Source organism: Diabrotica virgifera, chromosome 8, assembly GCF_917563875.1.
Source record: "Diabrotica virgifera virgifera chromosome 8, PGI_DIABVI_V3a".
Lineage (NCBI taxonomy): Eukaryota > Metazoa > Arthropoda > Insecta > Coleoptera > Chrysomelidae > Diabrotica > Diabrotica virgifera.
The window spans coordinates 34,089,794-34,106,500 of record NC_065450.1 but is presented as its reverse complement, the minus strand read 5'-3'; the positions used below and the strand labels follow the sequence as shown (position 1 = coordinate 34,106,500).

General features: G+C 32.3%; 1 protein-coding gene across 3 annotated transcripts in view; it reads left to right on the top strand.

Annotated features, from left to right (window-relative positions):
- LOC114333906 (polycomb protein Asx) overlaps positions 1–16,707 on the top strand; it is a 200,000-nt gene that overhangs the window by 122,542 nt on the left and 60,751 nt on the right. For all 3 annotated transcript variants that reach the window (XM_050659418.1, XM_050659416.1, XM_050659417.1), the window contains exon 7: positions 4,810–5,050. In XM_050659418.1, the coding sequence (XP_050515375.1) occupies positions 4,810–5,050 (241 nt within the window). The remainder of the gene's footprint in view (positions 1–4,809; positions 5,051–16,707) is intronic.

The following is a 16,707-nucleotide window of genomic DNA, read 5'->3' as shown; positions in this document are numbered from 1 at the left end:
AGAGTGGAAGCATTTTGGTAACAAAATTACGGATTATTTATGTTAAATTTCTTTTTACGAAACGTAGTGATAAAATAATGGATATAAACTTTTATGAATTATGGATTTATTGAAGATACAATAGGCAAATGTGCACTTAAAATAGTGATGTTTTCATTAAAATTATTATCACACTAACGTAATTATGACATTCACTGAATACAATGAGAAAAACCTACTAAATTTCAATACTTTCCGTTATTAAAAAGGTTTTTCGCATCTACATTAGTCCCGTCTTTGAGAGGATGTGGAATCTTATTTTCGTTAAGGGTTTGGTTATCACAACTTGTTCTGCAGTGGAAATTTGTGTGAAGGCTTTTTAGTTTGATCACAATTTCTTAGGTTATATCTTCCTGTTTCCATATCTACCGATTCTTTTATGGTCATCTTCACCATTCTGTGAGATTATTTCAGTATCGATCTCATTTTGTTCTAATTGAGAAATAGCTATATAATGGTGGTCATTTTTAGAATTATTTTCTATAAGGAGGTATTGTAGAGGCAATTGAACTCGTTTCTGACCAGTTTTTCCAAATGTTTAACCTGTTATATAAATAGCAGAAACAAACAACAACAAATGACAAAAATGTCGGGATCGTCACGTATTGACGTCACTTGACATTTGACAGGAGCTGCGTGGTGTCATATCTTCGGTATTATTATATCATGGTTTACACCACTGTTATAAAATTTTGACACTATTGACATTTATCAAATTTTGACACAATTGGCATTTCATAGGTTAAGTTATATCGGCGATTTTTGTGTTTTCTGCGTTATTTCTTTAATTTTTAGATTTTTAGTCTGCTTTTATATAAAAAGCAGTTGTTTTTAGAACTCTTAATATTAATTATTAGCGACATATTAATATAATATAATATTTATGGATTACCGTCGAGGGCCGACATGATCAACCAAAAAAGAAGATGTATTTGGTGATTATTCTAGTGACTTTCTTGGGTGGGAATCTGTCTTTTTAGTTTACTCCTCCTGGTTAAAAAATAAACTATAGTTCTTTAAGTGATTTATAAAATTCCTTCCTCCTTACTTTATCAAATGCTTGTTTAAAGTCTATAAATAATATCATAGTTATATAGTATGTATTATGTTATATATGATTAAAAAATAAAATTCAGCACAATTTTAACCCGCAACCCGTTAAAAAACCCATTATTTCTATTCAACTGAGCTTGATGCTATGTTGATGTTAAGGCCGTCCTCCTCTCCCACTCAATTTATGATATTTATTAAATCCTACAGCTTTTATATATTGTTCGCTATTATGGTCGTATCGTCAGTATATCTTAGGTTATTAATAGGAAAACCATTAAAGTTTATGCCTTTTTCGTTGTGTTGTGTAAGCTGAAATGTCTTGTCTGCATAAATGTTGAACAGTAGTGGGGACAGAATACAACCCTGTCTTACGATCACCGTTTCCCACGATCCGCAATATCGCGGACGGACGCGGACCAGCTCGCACCGACGCACCATGGCAAGTGTCCCGTCCGTGGTAGCACAAACACGTCTGTGCTGGTGTGAGGTATCCATCGAGAGTCGGTAACATCAAAGGTCTGGTATGAGCCCGTGCGACGTGTTTTAACAGACGGCAAGTCAGAAGTTGTTCATTCGCTGACACGAGTAGTTGTCTGTGGTGTTGCTAAAGTTTGTTGCAGTTGGTTTTAAGAGCTTTTTGCTAAAAACATGGAATTGACGAACGAACTTATTTTTGATTTTTTAAATCTGTATTAAAATGAACCAACTTTATTACCAGAGAACGGCACTTCTCGCCAGTGGCGCACACCTACACGCGACACTATATACATATACACGAAATCTTCGATTTTCTAAATCTGACTGAATTGAAAATTGGGCCAACTCCCATCTTAAAGTTCAGGAAAAGACTCACCCATTCATATGTCAACCATCAATTTTGGTCCAAGGGTGTGGATTTTACGGCCCTTCCTATTTAGGGTCTGTTTTTCGTTCTCGTCCCCAAAACTCCCAAAAACTTCGAAAATTTAACTCCGACCTTTGCGGCTTCTAATTGAAGCGATCATTACCTTTCCAACGCATGTCTAATTTTTAAAATCGGTTATACCGTTCAAAAGTTACCGAGCTCAGAAATATGAGTCAATTTTTATTTAAAAAAGGGAAAATGTTTGTGGATATGTATGTATGTATGTGTGTGGAAAAGTTAAACCGATCTGAATTTTTTTTCTGTGTTTGAAGAGGGGTTGAGGGTCGATTCAGAACCGGTGTAGTTTGTGAGTTTTGACCACCCATAAGCCAGCTATAGGACTTGGTAGGAACAAAACGGCATATTTTTTGGCGGTATATATCTTCGGTTCAAGAAGAGACAGGAGAACAGTAAATACACCAAATCAATAGCGTTGAGTTAAGCTTTCAAATGCTAAGCTGTCAGGATCAGACATACACAGGGCTCAGTATAGCCTAAAAACTGAAAAACTAAACTTTGAAAATTTTGGTTTTTCGACACTACTCAAATTTTCAACCTACGAATTACGCCAATAACTGAGCGTTTGTAGAAGGACTCTAGACGAATCTAACGGTGTATAACTTATATCTGGGAAAATTCGAATTTTTAAGTTATAGGTTTCATAAGTATGATCAAATCTATTTCTTATGGGAAAAACGGTTTTTCAAGCTCAATAATTCCTGTAATAGCTTCAGTCATCATACTTGACCATGCATAAGATGCATAAGATACTACTTCTCAATACGTTTCAAACTCATGTTTAGTGGACAAAATCGGTTAAGCCGTTTAGAAGTTATTAAGCTACAAAAGTATAATCCAATTAACGATTATTCCCTAAATGGTTTATGTAGTTGTAGTGGTTACGACGCTAATTTGATCTGGCAACGGGCAATCCGAGTTCATTTACCGGCCATCCCAATATTTTTTTTCAATCTATTTCGAATAGAAAAAAGATCTAGTGTACATTCGATGGACACTAGATCATTTGGGAGATAATGCGACGAAGGCGACCATTTATAAAGCTTAACGTGTAATCGAGAAACATTGCATTCAACATTATACTTTAATTTATAAATAACTTTGAAAAACTCCTGATACAAGAATAAAAAACCGCTAAACACCGTAAAAATGAGTGGCGCATACAATATTCCAGCTACAAAAGATCTGATATGAATATTACGTGGCGCGAAAATGTATTTTCATTTTGATGCAAAACAAAATTCTAGTTTTATTTTAAAAGATTTTTTCATAATATTTGCTAAATTTGAATTAAACGCGCCACAAAAGAGTTTCAAAATTCAAACTGTATCAAAGTTACTCTTTTGTGGCGCGTTTTACTTCAAATTGGGCAAATATTCTGAAAAAATCTTTTAAAATAAAACTAGAATTTTGTTTTGCATCAAAATGAAAACATTTTCGCTCCACGTAATATTCATATCAGATCTTTTGTAGCTGGAATATTGTATGCGCCACTCTTTTTACGGCGTTTAGCGGTTTTTTATTCTGGTGGAATTCTACAGCGCCAGATCATAAGAACAGGAACGATATATACGATGCATGGAACCGTATAAAGAATCAATTAAAGGATAGTACTGTTTAGATTAAAGAGTTTAAAAAAGAAGCGAGTTAAATGTTTAAATCAAACACTACACTGACTGTCACGGACGATAGGAATAGCTCTGTCTGCGGTGCGTTGCCGTTCGCAGACCGTGGGAAGGAGGTGTAACGTTGTCAAAGGCCTTCTTCTCTACTTTTTTTATTTCTAATGAGTCCCCTTCATAACACACTCATAGAGTCACACCCTCTAAGGGGAAAATTCACTTAACTCAGTAAAGAGAATAGTATGTACTGTCTGAGTACTTTTCATTCTCCATTGTCTTCATATTTGAATTTCCAGATCTCTGTACTTCAGATCTATGTGCAGATTACTATTGTTAGGCATCGCCGCATCAATTAGAGTTGTTTGTCTTGATAGTTTTAGTTTATTAACTAGTATGAGATCCGATTAGTTGTCTAATAATAGCTTGTAGTTGTCATTCTCAAGTATACTCTCGGGAACGTACCTATTGATAATATGGTAGATTGGTTTGGAGAAGTCCTAGTTTAATACTTACATAATAATACATAATATAGTTATCTCTTGATGAATTATCTTTGCTACTGACTCATGCAGTTTCTTATATTCCGTACTATTAATTAAAACGTTTTTATATACTTGGCTTGGTCTTTGTAACTATGTCACTATATCCGCAAATTTTGTAATCCATTTTAAAAATAGTTCTATGCTACCTAGGCACTTGAAATTTTCATAATAGCTCAGAACTAGCTAACAATGCAGTATTTAACTGCTATTATATGGATAAAACGTTTTTTTTTTTAATTTCAAACTATTCCATTTTAAAGCGCGTTAATAGATCGATAGGTGGTATCTCAGTGGTAGAGCATTAGACTGCAGATCGAGAGGTCCCGAGTTCGAACCCAGCTGTGCGTATCTTTTTTTAATTTTTTTAATAAAGTTCTTAAAAAAGTTCTTTTTTATAAAAGTGTAATTATTATTATTATTATATTATTTTAACTAGTACAACAAAATGATTTGTTTAATTTGTATTTTAAGAGAACTATTTTCAAAGTGGAAATCGTAACATCAAAATAAACTTATTTTCAATTAAAATTGTGATTAATTCCCACGAAGTAAAGTAGACAACATAGGAATGTCATAAGAAAATAGTTTAAGAACTGTATAAAAGATAGTTTATTATACTTATTCTTTATAGGTACGATGTTAATATGGACCCAGATATGGTAGAGGCAGCTCTAGGGACTTCGGGTGAGGAGATCGGCGATAAAGAAGCAACCAAACAAGAAGCCAATTATCAGGAGTATAGCGGTAATCAAGTGAAATTGGAACTCGAAGTAACGTTAACGCCTGAAATTGTTAGTACGCCACCTGTAACGACAGTAGTGGACACCACCAGTACTTCATCGTCACCCGCTGTAACACCGCCTGTAACCAAAGTAAGTTTAGTATTATTTTACACAGCTACTGGTTTAATATCAATATAGTATGATACAATTAATCCAAAAAAGGCCTAACCCACACATCCAAAGTAAAAGTTTCCCTCCAATACCTAATTGTTCTATATGGACCACATATTGTTCAGCAAAAAGTTACACCATTTTGAGCGTCGGGCTTGGGGGGGGGGAAGAAATCGGTAAATTAGTGTAGTTTTTTACGTTTTTCGTCAATATTTCGAAAACTATGCGGTTTAGCGTGAACAATATTCTACACAAAAATGTTCTACATTAAATTTGAAACGAAAAAGGTCCTATGCATAATCTAAAATTAACGGTTCCAAAGTGTACATGTTGACATTATTGTAATTTTTAGATTTTTCAGTAAAGTAAAGCTGAACAGAAATTACTAATGGATTTTATTAAACATCCATATTGTGCAATCATATTGTTGTCTAATAGACTAATAGAGGATAAGTTGCACAACAGAGGGTTATATGTTTGATGGATACATAGGCGTAACCAGGGGGCGGTTTTGGGGGTTATAAACCCCCCCCCCCGCCATTTGGATGTACTTTGAGCTCTATACGCCATTAATATTCCATACCACCCAGAGACCATCAAGTAGTTGTAACCTCCCCCCTTAGGATCATCCTGGTTACACCTCTGGATGGATACCAGCAATTAAATACAAAAGATGAAAAACACATACGCAGAGCACTTTCTAGCATTGAAGGAAAAGTTGAAGACTCAATCCATGTAAATATAAACCAAAGTAAATTTTTAGCTGACGCTAACAAAATGGTCCTTATTTCACATCATACAGTGCACTTGCAAGGATCATCAAGCATCGGGTGACGTTGACTTACATATTAATAATAGTTTTAACAGCTATTATTGATGAAGCTAAGAAAGACGTTGAATCTTGTGGTATTGGAGATGACATGGACCTACTAGTTTTGTTGACTGTCCACGCACCATCAGAGAAGAAATTGAAAATGGTGATACCAAAAAAGGCAATCAGCAGGAGAAAATCTATACTATTGCTGACATTCAGCGATGCATTGAGAATATGAAGGATGTACTCCTTGCAATATACGCCTTTACAGCATGTGACACGGTATCAGCTATCTACAAGAAGGCAAACATTGCACCGTATAGGACAGTGCAAGCCATCGACGCTCTTCGTAGAAAACTTCTAGTCTTCAATGACCCCAAAGCTGACCCCAGTGCAGTAGCTGACGCCGAAAAGCATTTCCTTCTTGCAATGTTTGGTGCCAGGAACGTGGAAGATCTAGATTGTTTTTTACCAGTCTTACTTGAAGGCTATTGCAAAGCAACCTATACATTCTTTGCTCAAGTTAGCTTCACTACCCCCCACTTCAGGAGCTTCCAACCAGCTTTCGTTCAGAATAAGAAGAAGAATCCGATCGAATGGGGTTGGAAGAAGTTTAACGAACACCTGATGCCAATTACAACAGTACGTTCTGCAGCTTCCGAGGAATTGAGTGGTCTAAACTGCTCCAGCATATGCAGCAATTCCTCAGGCCTAGGATATGATAATAGGGACACAACCATCATAGACGAAGATATGTAGAAGAGGACGATGTTGTATTTGAAGAGGACTGAAACTGATGAATAAGTTTACTCAAATTGATGAATATTTAAATTACTTGAAACTCATTAATTATTATGCAAGACATTTTGGATATTTACAATTATGTATTGTTTTGTTGGAATTTACTGTTGGAAAAATATTCATATGGGCCATTCCACGAACATACGCCTGTTTTGGATTACTTCGACAACGAATATTTTACTGTGCAACATAAGAAGTACGAAAGTAAATGGCGCTAATAATTATTCCAATAAACAACAATGTAATTTGCAATTTACTTTCGTTCTTCTTATTTTGCACAGTAAAATATTCGTTGTAGAAGTAATCCAAAACAGGCGTATGTTCGTGGAATAGGGTATACGACATTGTCCATAGAAAGTTCAGAGTGGGTTTTTCCGTACCACAGGTTATATGGCCTAGGTCTGTGGAAGCGTCTTTCACTTAAAAAGTAACGCCCCTTAAGAAAGGGGTGACGTTGACGTTCCTTCAAGGGCTTATCACTAACATACCACCGGGCACTAAAATAGCAAATTAATTTACAAAGCACAATCCTGTTAAAGAGAATTAGTTTTCTCAGTATGAATACATATTATAATTTGCCAGACAAATATAAAAAATATGGAAAACCTCTAATTTTACCCCTCCATAACTCCTAAACCGTTGATTTTAGATCAATTATTATTATATTTTTAGACTTTAGTATTTAGATTTTAGTATAGAATATTTTTGTTAGAACCTTCTTCATGCTAAACCGTATAGATTTCGAAATATTTGCGAAAAACGTAAAAAACTAATAATTTACCGACTTCTCCCCCTACTCCCCCCATATCCGACACTCGAAATAGTTAACTTTTTACTGAACTATAATTATGTGGACCATTTAGAACAATTAGGATAATAACTTTTACTTTGGATGTCAGGGTTTGGGTCTAATATTCTATTCTAAGATCAGTTTATATCAGTAACAGTTAACAAAAAAATTAAAGATCTTATAAAAATATAAATTATTGAATATTTTTCAACAATTTTTTTTTTGTTTATATGTACTGGTAACGTAACGCAACTTTTTCTGCAAAATAAAATATTTATAGTGCTTATTATAACACAATGAATAATTTTTTGAATTAGTTTTTCAAGCTTTATAATTATTTAAATAAATTAAGGGTCAAATTGAATTTAGCTAGTCTTAAATGAAAGATTTTCCGTCTAACTTTACAGAAAAAAAATCGTAAAAACCTTCATAAAAACATAAATTACTGCAACAGTTAAAATAGCAAATTTTGCAGAAAGATGACCCATTTTTCCGGTTCCTAACCGTTTCGGATGTTGAAAATCATATTGGCAATCATAACCTTGCTCGCTGCGGCTCAAAACTGTTCCATTGAGGTCTTCTTAACCATGTTCTCAAATTCCGCAGCTATGATATTCTCCTTCAACCGGGTCCTCGCTTACCTTTGACTTTACCTTGCAATGTGAACTGCAGCAGGGAGTAACGGTGCCGATTTCTCATAACGTGTCCCAGATACTGTAATTTTATGCGTTTGACGCTAAACACAATCTCCAGTTCCTTCTTCATTCTTCCTAGGACTTCCTTGTCCGTGATCCTTGCTGTCCATTATATTCTCAGCATTCTTCTATAATAAAGCCACATCTCAAATGCTTCAAGTTTTTAATAGTGGTGTCTGTAAGCGTCCATGCCTCCGCTCCGTACAACAATACAGAGAAAACGTGACATCTCAAATGTCTAATTTTTGTATGTAGGGATATGTTGTGGCTTTTGAGGATGGAGCTAATTTTGTTAAAGACCGTTCTTTCCTTTCCTATGCGGCACTTTATTTCCTGTACATTGCTCCACTGCTTATTTATAATAGTTCCCAGGTAGCAATACTGTTTTAGGCGCTCTATCTGCGTTCCATTAATGTATAGATGAGCCCCGTTTATATTCTGCTTGCTGATAATCATTTGTTTCGTTTTCTGGGTATTAATGTTTAGTCTGTACTGTTGACTGTAATATCCGAATTATCTTGCAAAGGATAGTACTCGTTGATTCTATCCATTAGCCTCTGAAGACCCTCTAAACTATCTGCTATCACCATGGTGTCGTCGGCATATCTAATATTGTTTACTCTTTCTCCATTTAGAAAGATGCCTTCGTTTATATTGGATCCCAAACCCTTTTTTCAGTGCGTCATGAATTTTGACGTCATATAGGATTTTAAGAATGTCGCAAATCATTGCATGACATTTTAGTTAAATCTGAGAGTTGTCAGAATATTTACATTTATATTTATATAATCATCAATATTTATACAAATATTTGTCAGAATATTAATATTTAAAATATTTTAATGTAAAAATAAATAAATATAATATAAAATTTCACTATATAATGTCCAAATATAAGAATGACATAAAATATTTATATTTACGTCGCTAAAAAATACTAACCTAGAAATTACAATTGTCATTTTACCATATGATCGATTATTTTTGTATCAAATTATCTTACTCGCCTCATTGATTGGTTATCTATTTAGAGTATTGTAATCACCAACCAATTATACATCTATAAGTATAAATCCGTTTTAATGTGCAAATACCCGTCAAGGAATACATAATTTTCTAAGTTCAATGTACAGAGTGTCTGCGTAACTTGGAACCATGTGGGAAACTGTTTTAATATCAATTTTACGAAAATAAGTTATTCTTCATAAAGGGCTCTGCATAGTCTAATACCTATGACGCAATCATCAGATATCAAATTTTATCAATAATATACGAGGTATGTCCAAAAAAATGAATTTCGCTCAAGAGTAAAGTGCCTTTAGATTTCACAATATCAAAAATTTTTATGAAGAAAAGTTGTTTGTAATTAAAAATGATGTTATAATATGCATTTACACTCTTTTAATTGAAAAAAAAAAAATTTGAAAATTTTCATCAAATTAGGGATACCCAACGTCATTTTTATTTTATGATAACTCCGTAATTATTAATTTTGCGAAAAAAAGTTATTCTTTATAAAAATTTATGAATAGTCAAAAAACTAAGATGCAATCATAAGATATCAATTTTTTTAATTTTATACGAGGTATGTCAAAAAATATGACTTTCGCTCAAGAGTAAAATACCTTTATAGTTCACAATATTTCAACTAGAAGAATTCAATTGCATATTGAAACATAGTTTTTAATTCTGAACAACTTTTTATAATAACAAATTTTAATATTGTGAAAAATAAAGGTACTTTACTCTTCAGCGAAATTCATATTTTTCGACATACCTCGTATAAAATTGACAAAATTTAATATCCTATAATTTTATCTTAGTTGTTAGACTATGAAGAACGTTTTATGAATACATTTTTTTCGTAAAATCAATAATAACGGAGCAATCATAAATAAAGTGATGTTGAGGGTCCGTGATTTGAGGAAAATTTTCAAAAAAAAATTTTTCACTTCGAGGAGTGTAAATGGAGATTACAACATAATTTTTAATTACAAACAACTTTTCTCAATGACAATTTTCGATATTTTGTAATATAAAGGTACTTTACTCTTGAGCGAAATTCATATTTTTTGACATACCTCGTATACTGTTAATAAAATTTGATATCTGATGATTGCGTCTTAGGTTTTAGGCTATGCAGAGCATTTTATAAAGAATAACTTTTTTTTGTAAAATTGATATTAAAAAAGTTTCCCATGTGGTTCCAAGTTACGCAGACACCCTGTATAATAATCACAGAGGTAGGTTCGTTTTTTTCTGTCACTTCCAACTGTAATGCGTTAGAGAGAATTCGATAATCTGTGACGCACTGAAAAAAGGGGCGATACTCAACCTGTGGCCCGCGGGCCGCATGCGGCCCTCTTACGTTTTTTATGCTGCCCGAGGGCTAACTAAAAGGCCCTGTAAATGATCAAATTGTTTTGAACTCAAGGAAGATAGTTGGTGGTGGCTTTTAGCATTTATTTGCGACATAACAGAAAAACTTGGCGAACTGAATCGTCGTTTACACATCAAAAGGTAAACATAAAATTATTTTTGTAGTTGACAAATAAAGTATTTGCTTTCGTAGACAAGCTAAAGATGTACATCGAGGTAATTAATATAAAAAATCTGCATAACTTTCTGACATTGGTGAAAGCTCAAACAAGATGGAATTGATGTATTTCCAGAAAACTATGCTACTTGTTTCTAATTTTCTAGTTTTCTTGAGCAAGGAATTTCAGGAAAGATTTAATGATTTGTGAAACATTAGGAAATGTCTTCTATTAATGGAAAATCCCTGGTACTTAGAAGTAGCCGCAACTATACAACTTGCGGCCGTTGGGATTTAATAGCGCAAAGTTGTCACATAAACTAATTAATTTTAAAAATGATACAAATCTGGAGGCAATTTTTTAAGAAAAACAAAACGCAAATCAATATGAAGAATTCTGGAAATTAGTACCGGATAACTATAAAACTCTCAAAAGTTGCGCTTACTTGTTCCTCACGTTGTTCGCTTCATCATACCTGTGCGAATCGTCATATTCAGAATTGAAATATGCAAAAAAATGTTTAGGTAACTATCCTGACACTGATTCGCACCTGGACGATGTTGTTATTTCGTACGGCGTTATCGAAATGCCTCCCACTTTTTCAGGTAAATATTTTCATACATGAAATGCCTCCCAGGTACAATCGAAATGCCTCCGGTTTGTTAAACATTTAGGCTGATATTTTGTCTACTTAATCTCTGTATAATGAGACAATGTTGCCAAATCATAATTTAAATAGGTACTAAAATGTACATAAAATATGGTAACATAAATATTTCACAGTATGACATATTTCTTTTTAGAAAAGAAACTTGTTCCGACAATCTAATAGCCAGCTTTTCTGGGTAATTCCAATTCCGATTCTTATCTCTTCTTAACGATTTCATGAATAGGTACTTTTACCTTAATCTTTTTGTTTGTTTATATTGTACTAAATATGTACTAAATCTGTACTAATGTACTAAAAAAACCTGCAAAGTATTTGTGAAAACACAGGGATGTGAAAATACGATAATTGAATCAATATTAGATCATAACCACGAGAAGTTGTCTGCCGAAGTTTACAATAGAAAAGCCGTAAGCAATCCAATAAAAAGAGCAGCCGTGGAAGATCTCAGCGAAAAACCAATGAAGCTCATCTGTAAAGAACTTAAGAAGACAAATATAGAGACATTTACTATCAATGATATCAATAAGGTGAGACAAAATTTATATTATGCTAGAACCACTAATTCTTTAATTAAACTTCCCAAAAATATATCTGAATTTCATCAAGCTCTTGATTTATCTTCTATTATTACAAATAGAAATGAAAATTTTATAATTAAAAATGACAAACATAATCATATTGTGATATTAACATGCTTTTCAAATCTTCGTTTTCTTTCGACTGTTTCCAATTGGTATGTTGACGGAACTTTTGAATACTGTCCTCGTTCTTTCACTCAATTGTTTAGTATACATGCCTTGAAAAATGGAAATTATATTCCTCTTGTCTTTTGTTTACTTCAAGATAAAAAGTCGTCTTCATATTATCTCGCCTTTAAATATATCATAGAGAAGAATGTTTTACAATTAATTGTCCTCTATCCTCTAAAATAACAACTTCAGACTTTGAAATTTCCATTTATAATGGTATTCGTATGGCATTTCCTGAAGCAGATCTTCATGGATGTCGTTTTCATTTGGGACGGGCATGGCATAGAAAGGTTCAAGCACTGGGATTAGCTCCAGAATATCAGAAAAAAGGTGTAGACTGAACCGAAATTACGCATTTTCTTATTTATATTTTTGGTCTTTCATTCTTATATCCTGAAGTTCTTAGCGATTTTTTTGCTACAAATTTGGCAGAAATTAAACCAGTCGATGAAAGAGTCACCCAATTTTGTGATTACCTTGTTGATAATTACATATCTGAAAATTCAACATTACCTCCACATCTTTGGGCTGAGCACTCTTCATCCTTACAAAGAACCACAAACCCATGCGAAAGTGTTCATTCCAAGTATAATTCTTCTTTCTACTGCCCTCTAATTTTATTGATATAATTTTACAATTTCAAATAAATACCTATATTAAAATGAATTCTGTTTCGACACCAAAAAAAATGTTGCCGAAAGTAAAGCAAAAATAAATTTTCTAAATGAAAAAATTTTAGAATTAAGAGAATGTAAAATAAATAGATTAGTATTTGTCAAAGTAGTATGATATAAATTTATAAAAAATATTTTGTATTTTATATTTCTATACACATTTTGTAATATTTTCCAAATAAGTTTTTTGTGATGTTATTTTTAATAAATCTATAAAATATGTACTTAATGTTTTTGTATTTTCTGTTATAGTTATTAAGGTACCAAGGGTATTATAAGGATAATAACGCTTGAGGTCAATGGTGTATATACCGAGGGCCTTTGGTCCGAGGGATATACGTTGACCGAAATCGTTATTATCTATAATACCCGCGGTGCCTTCAGCGTTTAATGTCCGACTAAATTATTTTTTATATGCAAAAAATTTGAGTGAATTTTGAATTATTTAGTTTTAAAATAAGTACATTTACCAACAATAGTCGTAACGTAATTGTGGTAACCATAGTTTTACTTGGGTTGTTATTTGTCAACTTGACAGTATTTAACTAGCCATTTAAATTTAATGCCCTAGGGCGTTAGGGCGTTGTTTTTAAAAATAACGCCCTAGAGCATTATATCATACTTAACAGACTTCGAAATCATGTCATTATTTGTTAAATAATCAACCAGTCGGAAATTAAACTATTAATGTCCGACTGGTATATTCTTTGACAAATAATGACATTATTGCGAAGTCTATTAAGTACGATATAACGCACAAGGGCGTGTTACTGAAAAATAACGCCCTAGGGCCTATTAAATTTAAATAACGAGTTAAATACTGTCAAGTTGACAAATAAAACTCTAAGTAAAACTATGGTTACCACAATTACGTTACGACTATTTCTGGTAAATGTCCTTATTTGAAAACTAATTAATTCAAAATGCATGCAAATTTTTTGCATCTAAAGAATAATTTAGTCGGACATTAAACGTTGAAGGCACCACGGGTATTATAATAATAACGCTTTCGGTCAACGTATATACCTCGGGCCGAAGGCCCTCGGTCTATACACCATTGACCTCAAGCGTTATTATCCTTATACTACCCTTGGTACCTTAATAACTACAATAACAAAAAATAATGGTTATTATAAAATATATTATATTGGTTATAAAACTAATTGTATAGTATGTATAAGTAGTTAGTTGAAATTTATAAATACCGCCTAGTGTGAATAATGTTTAATACATAAAGGTTGAAAATTTAATAACAAAATACCAATTTTGCCAAAAATTTACAAAAGGAAGAAGATGTGGCAACGTTTCACCTTCACCTAAAGATTAGAAGCAGGTAATTTATTTAAAGCTTGGGAGGCAATTCATATGAGACCATTTTAGCGACAGGTAAAAAACCATTTTTCGGGAGGCATTTCATATGCGGCCATTTCGTAAGCGGGCGACTTTGGAAAAATCCTGAAACAGGTCGATTTTTATTTTTAAATTATGCTTTTTTTACATAATATATTATATCATACTATCGTCATCCATCTGGGCGTGACGACGTAATCGATCTTTTTTGAATGAGAATAGGTGTCGTGTGCTAGCTCATTTGAAATTCTCTATATATAGTAATATAAACATTAGCATAATTAAGTATACAGTATGCCCATGCCCAAAAAGTTTTTGTTTTGAATTAAATTAATTGACAAAAAGAAGGAAAAATGTATTTAATTTATTTAATTTAAAATACATTTTACTGTTCTCGGAAAACAGAAGAAAATGTTTGTTTGACAAATAAACATAGTGGAGTCACTGAAGGTGGATATGAGCTATTACCTCCGATTTCGTTGAACCTCCATCGATTTGCATGAAAATTGGTGAGTGGTTAGAGGATATCTCAAGGAACAAAGGTGACATGGTGCCAACTTGCGCTTTTACCCTGGGGGTGGATGCCACCCCTTCCCAGGGGTGAAAATTATTTTATTAAAAATAACCCCATAAGTCGATAGAGGGACAAATTTCAAGCAAAATTTGTTATATAAAGTTATTAAAATAAATCAAAACTTTTTGAGTTATTAAAGATCAAAGATTTTAATTTTTCTTCAGAAAAATGCGTGTTTTTAACCAATTTTTCATCAATAACTCAAAAAGTGTAAGTTTTTACAAAAAAGTTATTATCAAAATTGAAGCTAACAAAAAAATGAAATAAACCCCTTACTACAAAAACCTTTTAATGTTAACTAAAAGTGAGTTAAAGGTAATTGAATGTATATTTTTTTCGGCGAGTAAAAAACTCTTAAGTATTCAAGCTGAAATAACGGGAAACTGATGCAGTTTATAACATAAACTTATTTAACATTTGTCAAAGTACTTAAAAATATCTATTAAATGAGACCCCGAACATAACTATCGTTAAAATTTATGCTCCAAAATTTTTTCAAAATTTATCTTTTAAAGATTTTTCCAAAAAATGTTATTGTTTTTTTTTTTTAATAACTCCGTTCATGTTTACGTTATCAGGTTCATCTAAAAACTGTTTGAAAGATATTTTTAAGTGCTATTTATGCACGTTGAACCTGATCTTTTAAACCCCTTAATTTTTTAAAAATAAAAGTTTAAATGACCCCGATTGCATGGTTCCCACAGCAAAATTTAAGATTTAAACGTTTCTATCTCGGATATTTTTTACCCTATAGAAATAGTAAAACAGGTAAAATATTTGGCACAAAAAAAAACTAAAATTGGATTATATATATTTTTTACGTATATTGAGTATTTTTGGAGTTATTATCAAAAGTATATAAGAATTACAATAATTTTAAAAATTATGATTTTTTTAAATTACATCTTTTTTTCAAAAATATGCATTTTAAACCGGTCAAAATTATCAAAAACATTACTTATGCTAATATAAAGAAGTTTTTGTAAGGATTACTATAAATTTTAATTTTTTTGGAAATGGCGTATGTTTTATTTTTGTTTTTTTCCTAAAAAATTCGAAACGGTTCTTTTATTTTCATTATAACTTGCTTAATTTTGACTCTATTACCTTGTTCTGAAGCTCATTTGATAGGTATTCCGAAGTATTTTGGCAAATGTTTAGCAGGAATATTTTATACATCGCATCGTTTTCCCGTTATTTAAGCTTGAATACTTAGATTTGAGTACTCATCGAAAAAAATACACATTCAATTGCCAATAACTCACTTTGAACTAACATTAGTTTAGTTCTTTATGTGAGGAATGTATTCAATTTTTTATTATTTTCAATTTTAGCAATAATAACTTTTTTGTAAAAGCTTATAGTTTTTGATTTATACGTTAAAAACCGATTTAAAACATGCATTTTTTTACGAAAAAATAAAATCTTTGGTCTTTAATAACTCAAAAAGTGTTTATTTATTTTCATAACTTTATATAACAAATTTTCCTTATAATTTGTCCCTCTATCGACTTATGGTATTATTTTTAATAAAATAATTTTCACCTCCGAGAAGGGGTGGCATCCACCCCCAGGGTAGAAGCGCAAGTTGGCATCATGTCACCTTTGTTCCTTGAGGTATCCTCTAATTACTCACCAATTTTCATGAAAATCGATGGAGGTTCAACGAAATCGGAGGTGAAAACCTTCAGTGACTGCACTAACACTGCTTTTCCCTTAAATCCAATGTTCAAACTGCCAAGAGGCAGGTGCATGGAAGCTTGAACAATAAATTTAAGCGAAAAGCAATCTTTATTTGTGAAATAAACATTTTTTTCTGTTTTCTGACACCAATAAGCTATATTTTGAGTTAAATAAATGACATACATTCTTATTTTTGTGTCAATTAATTTAATTCAAAACAAAAATTTCTTATGCATCCTGTGAATAACCTTTTAAATGAACTAGCACACGACCCCTATTCTAATTTAAAAAAATCATCG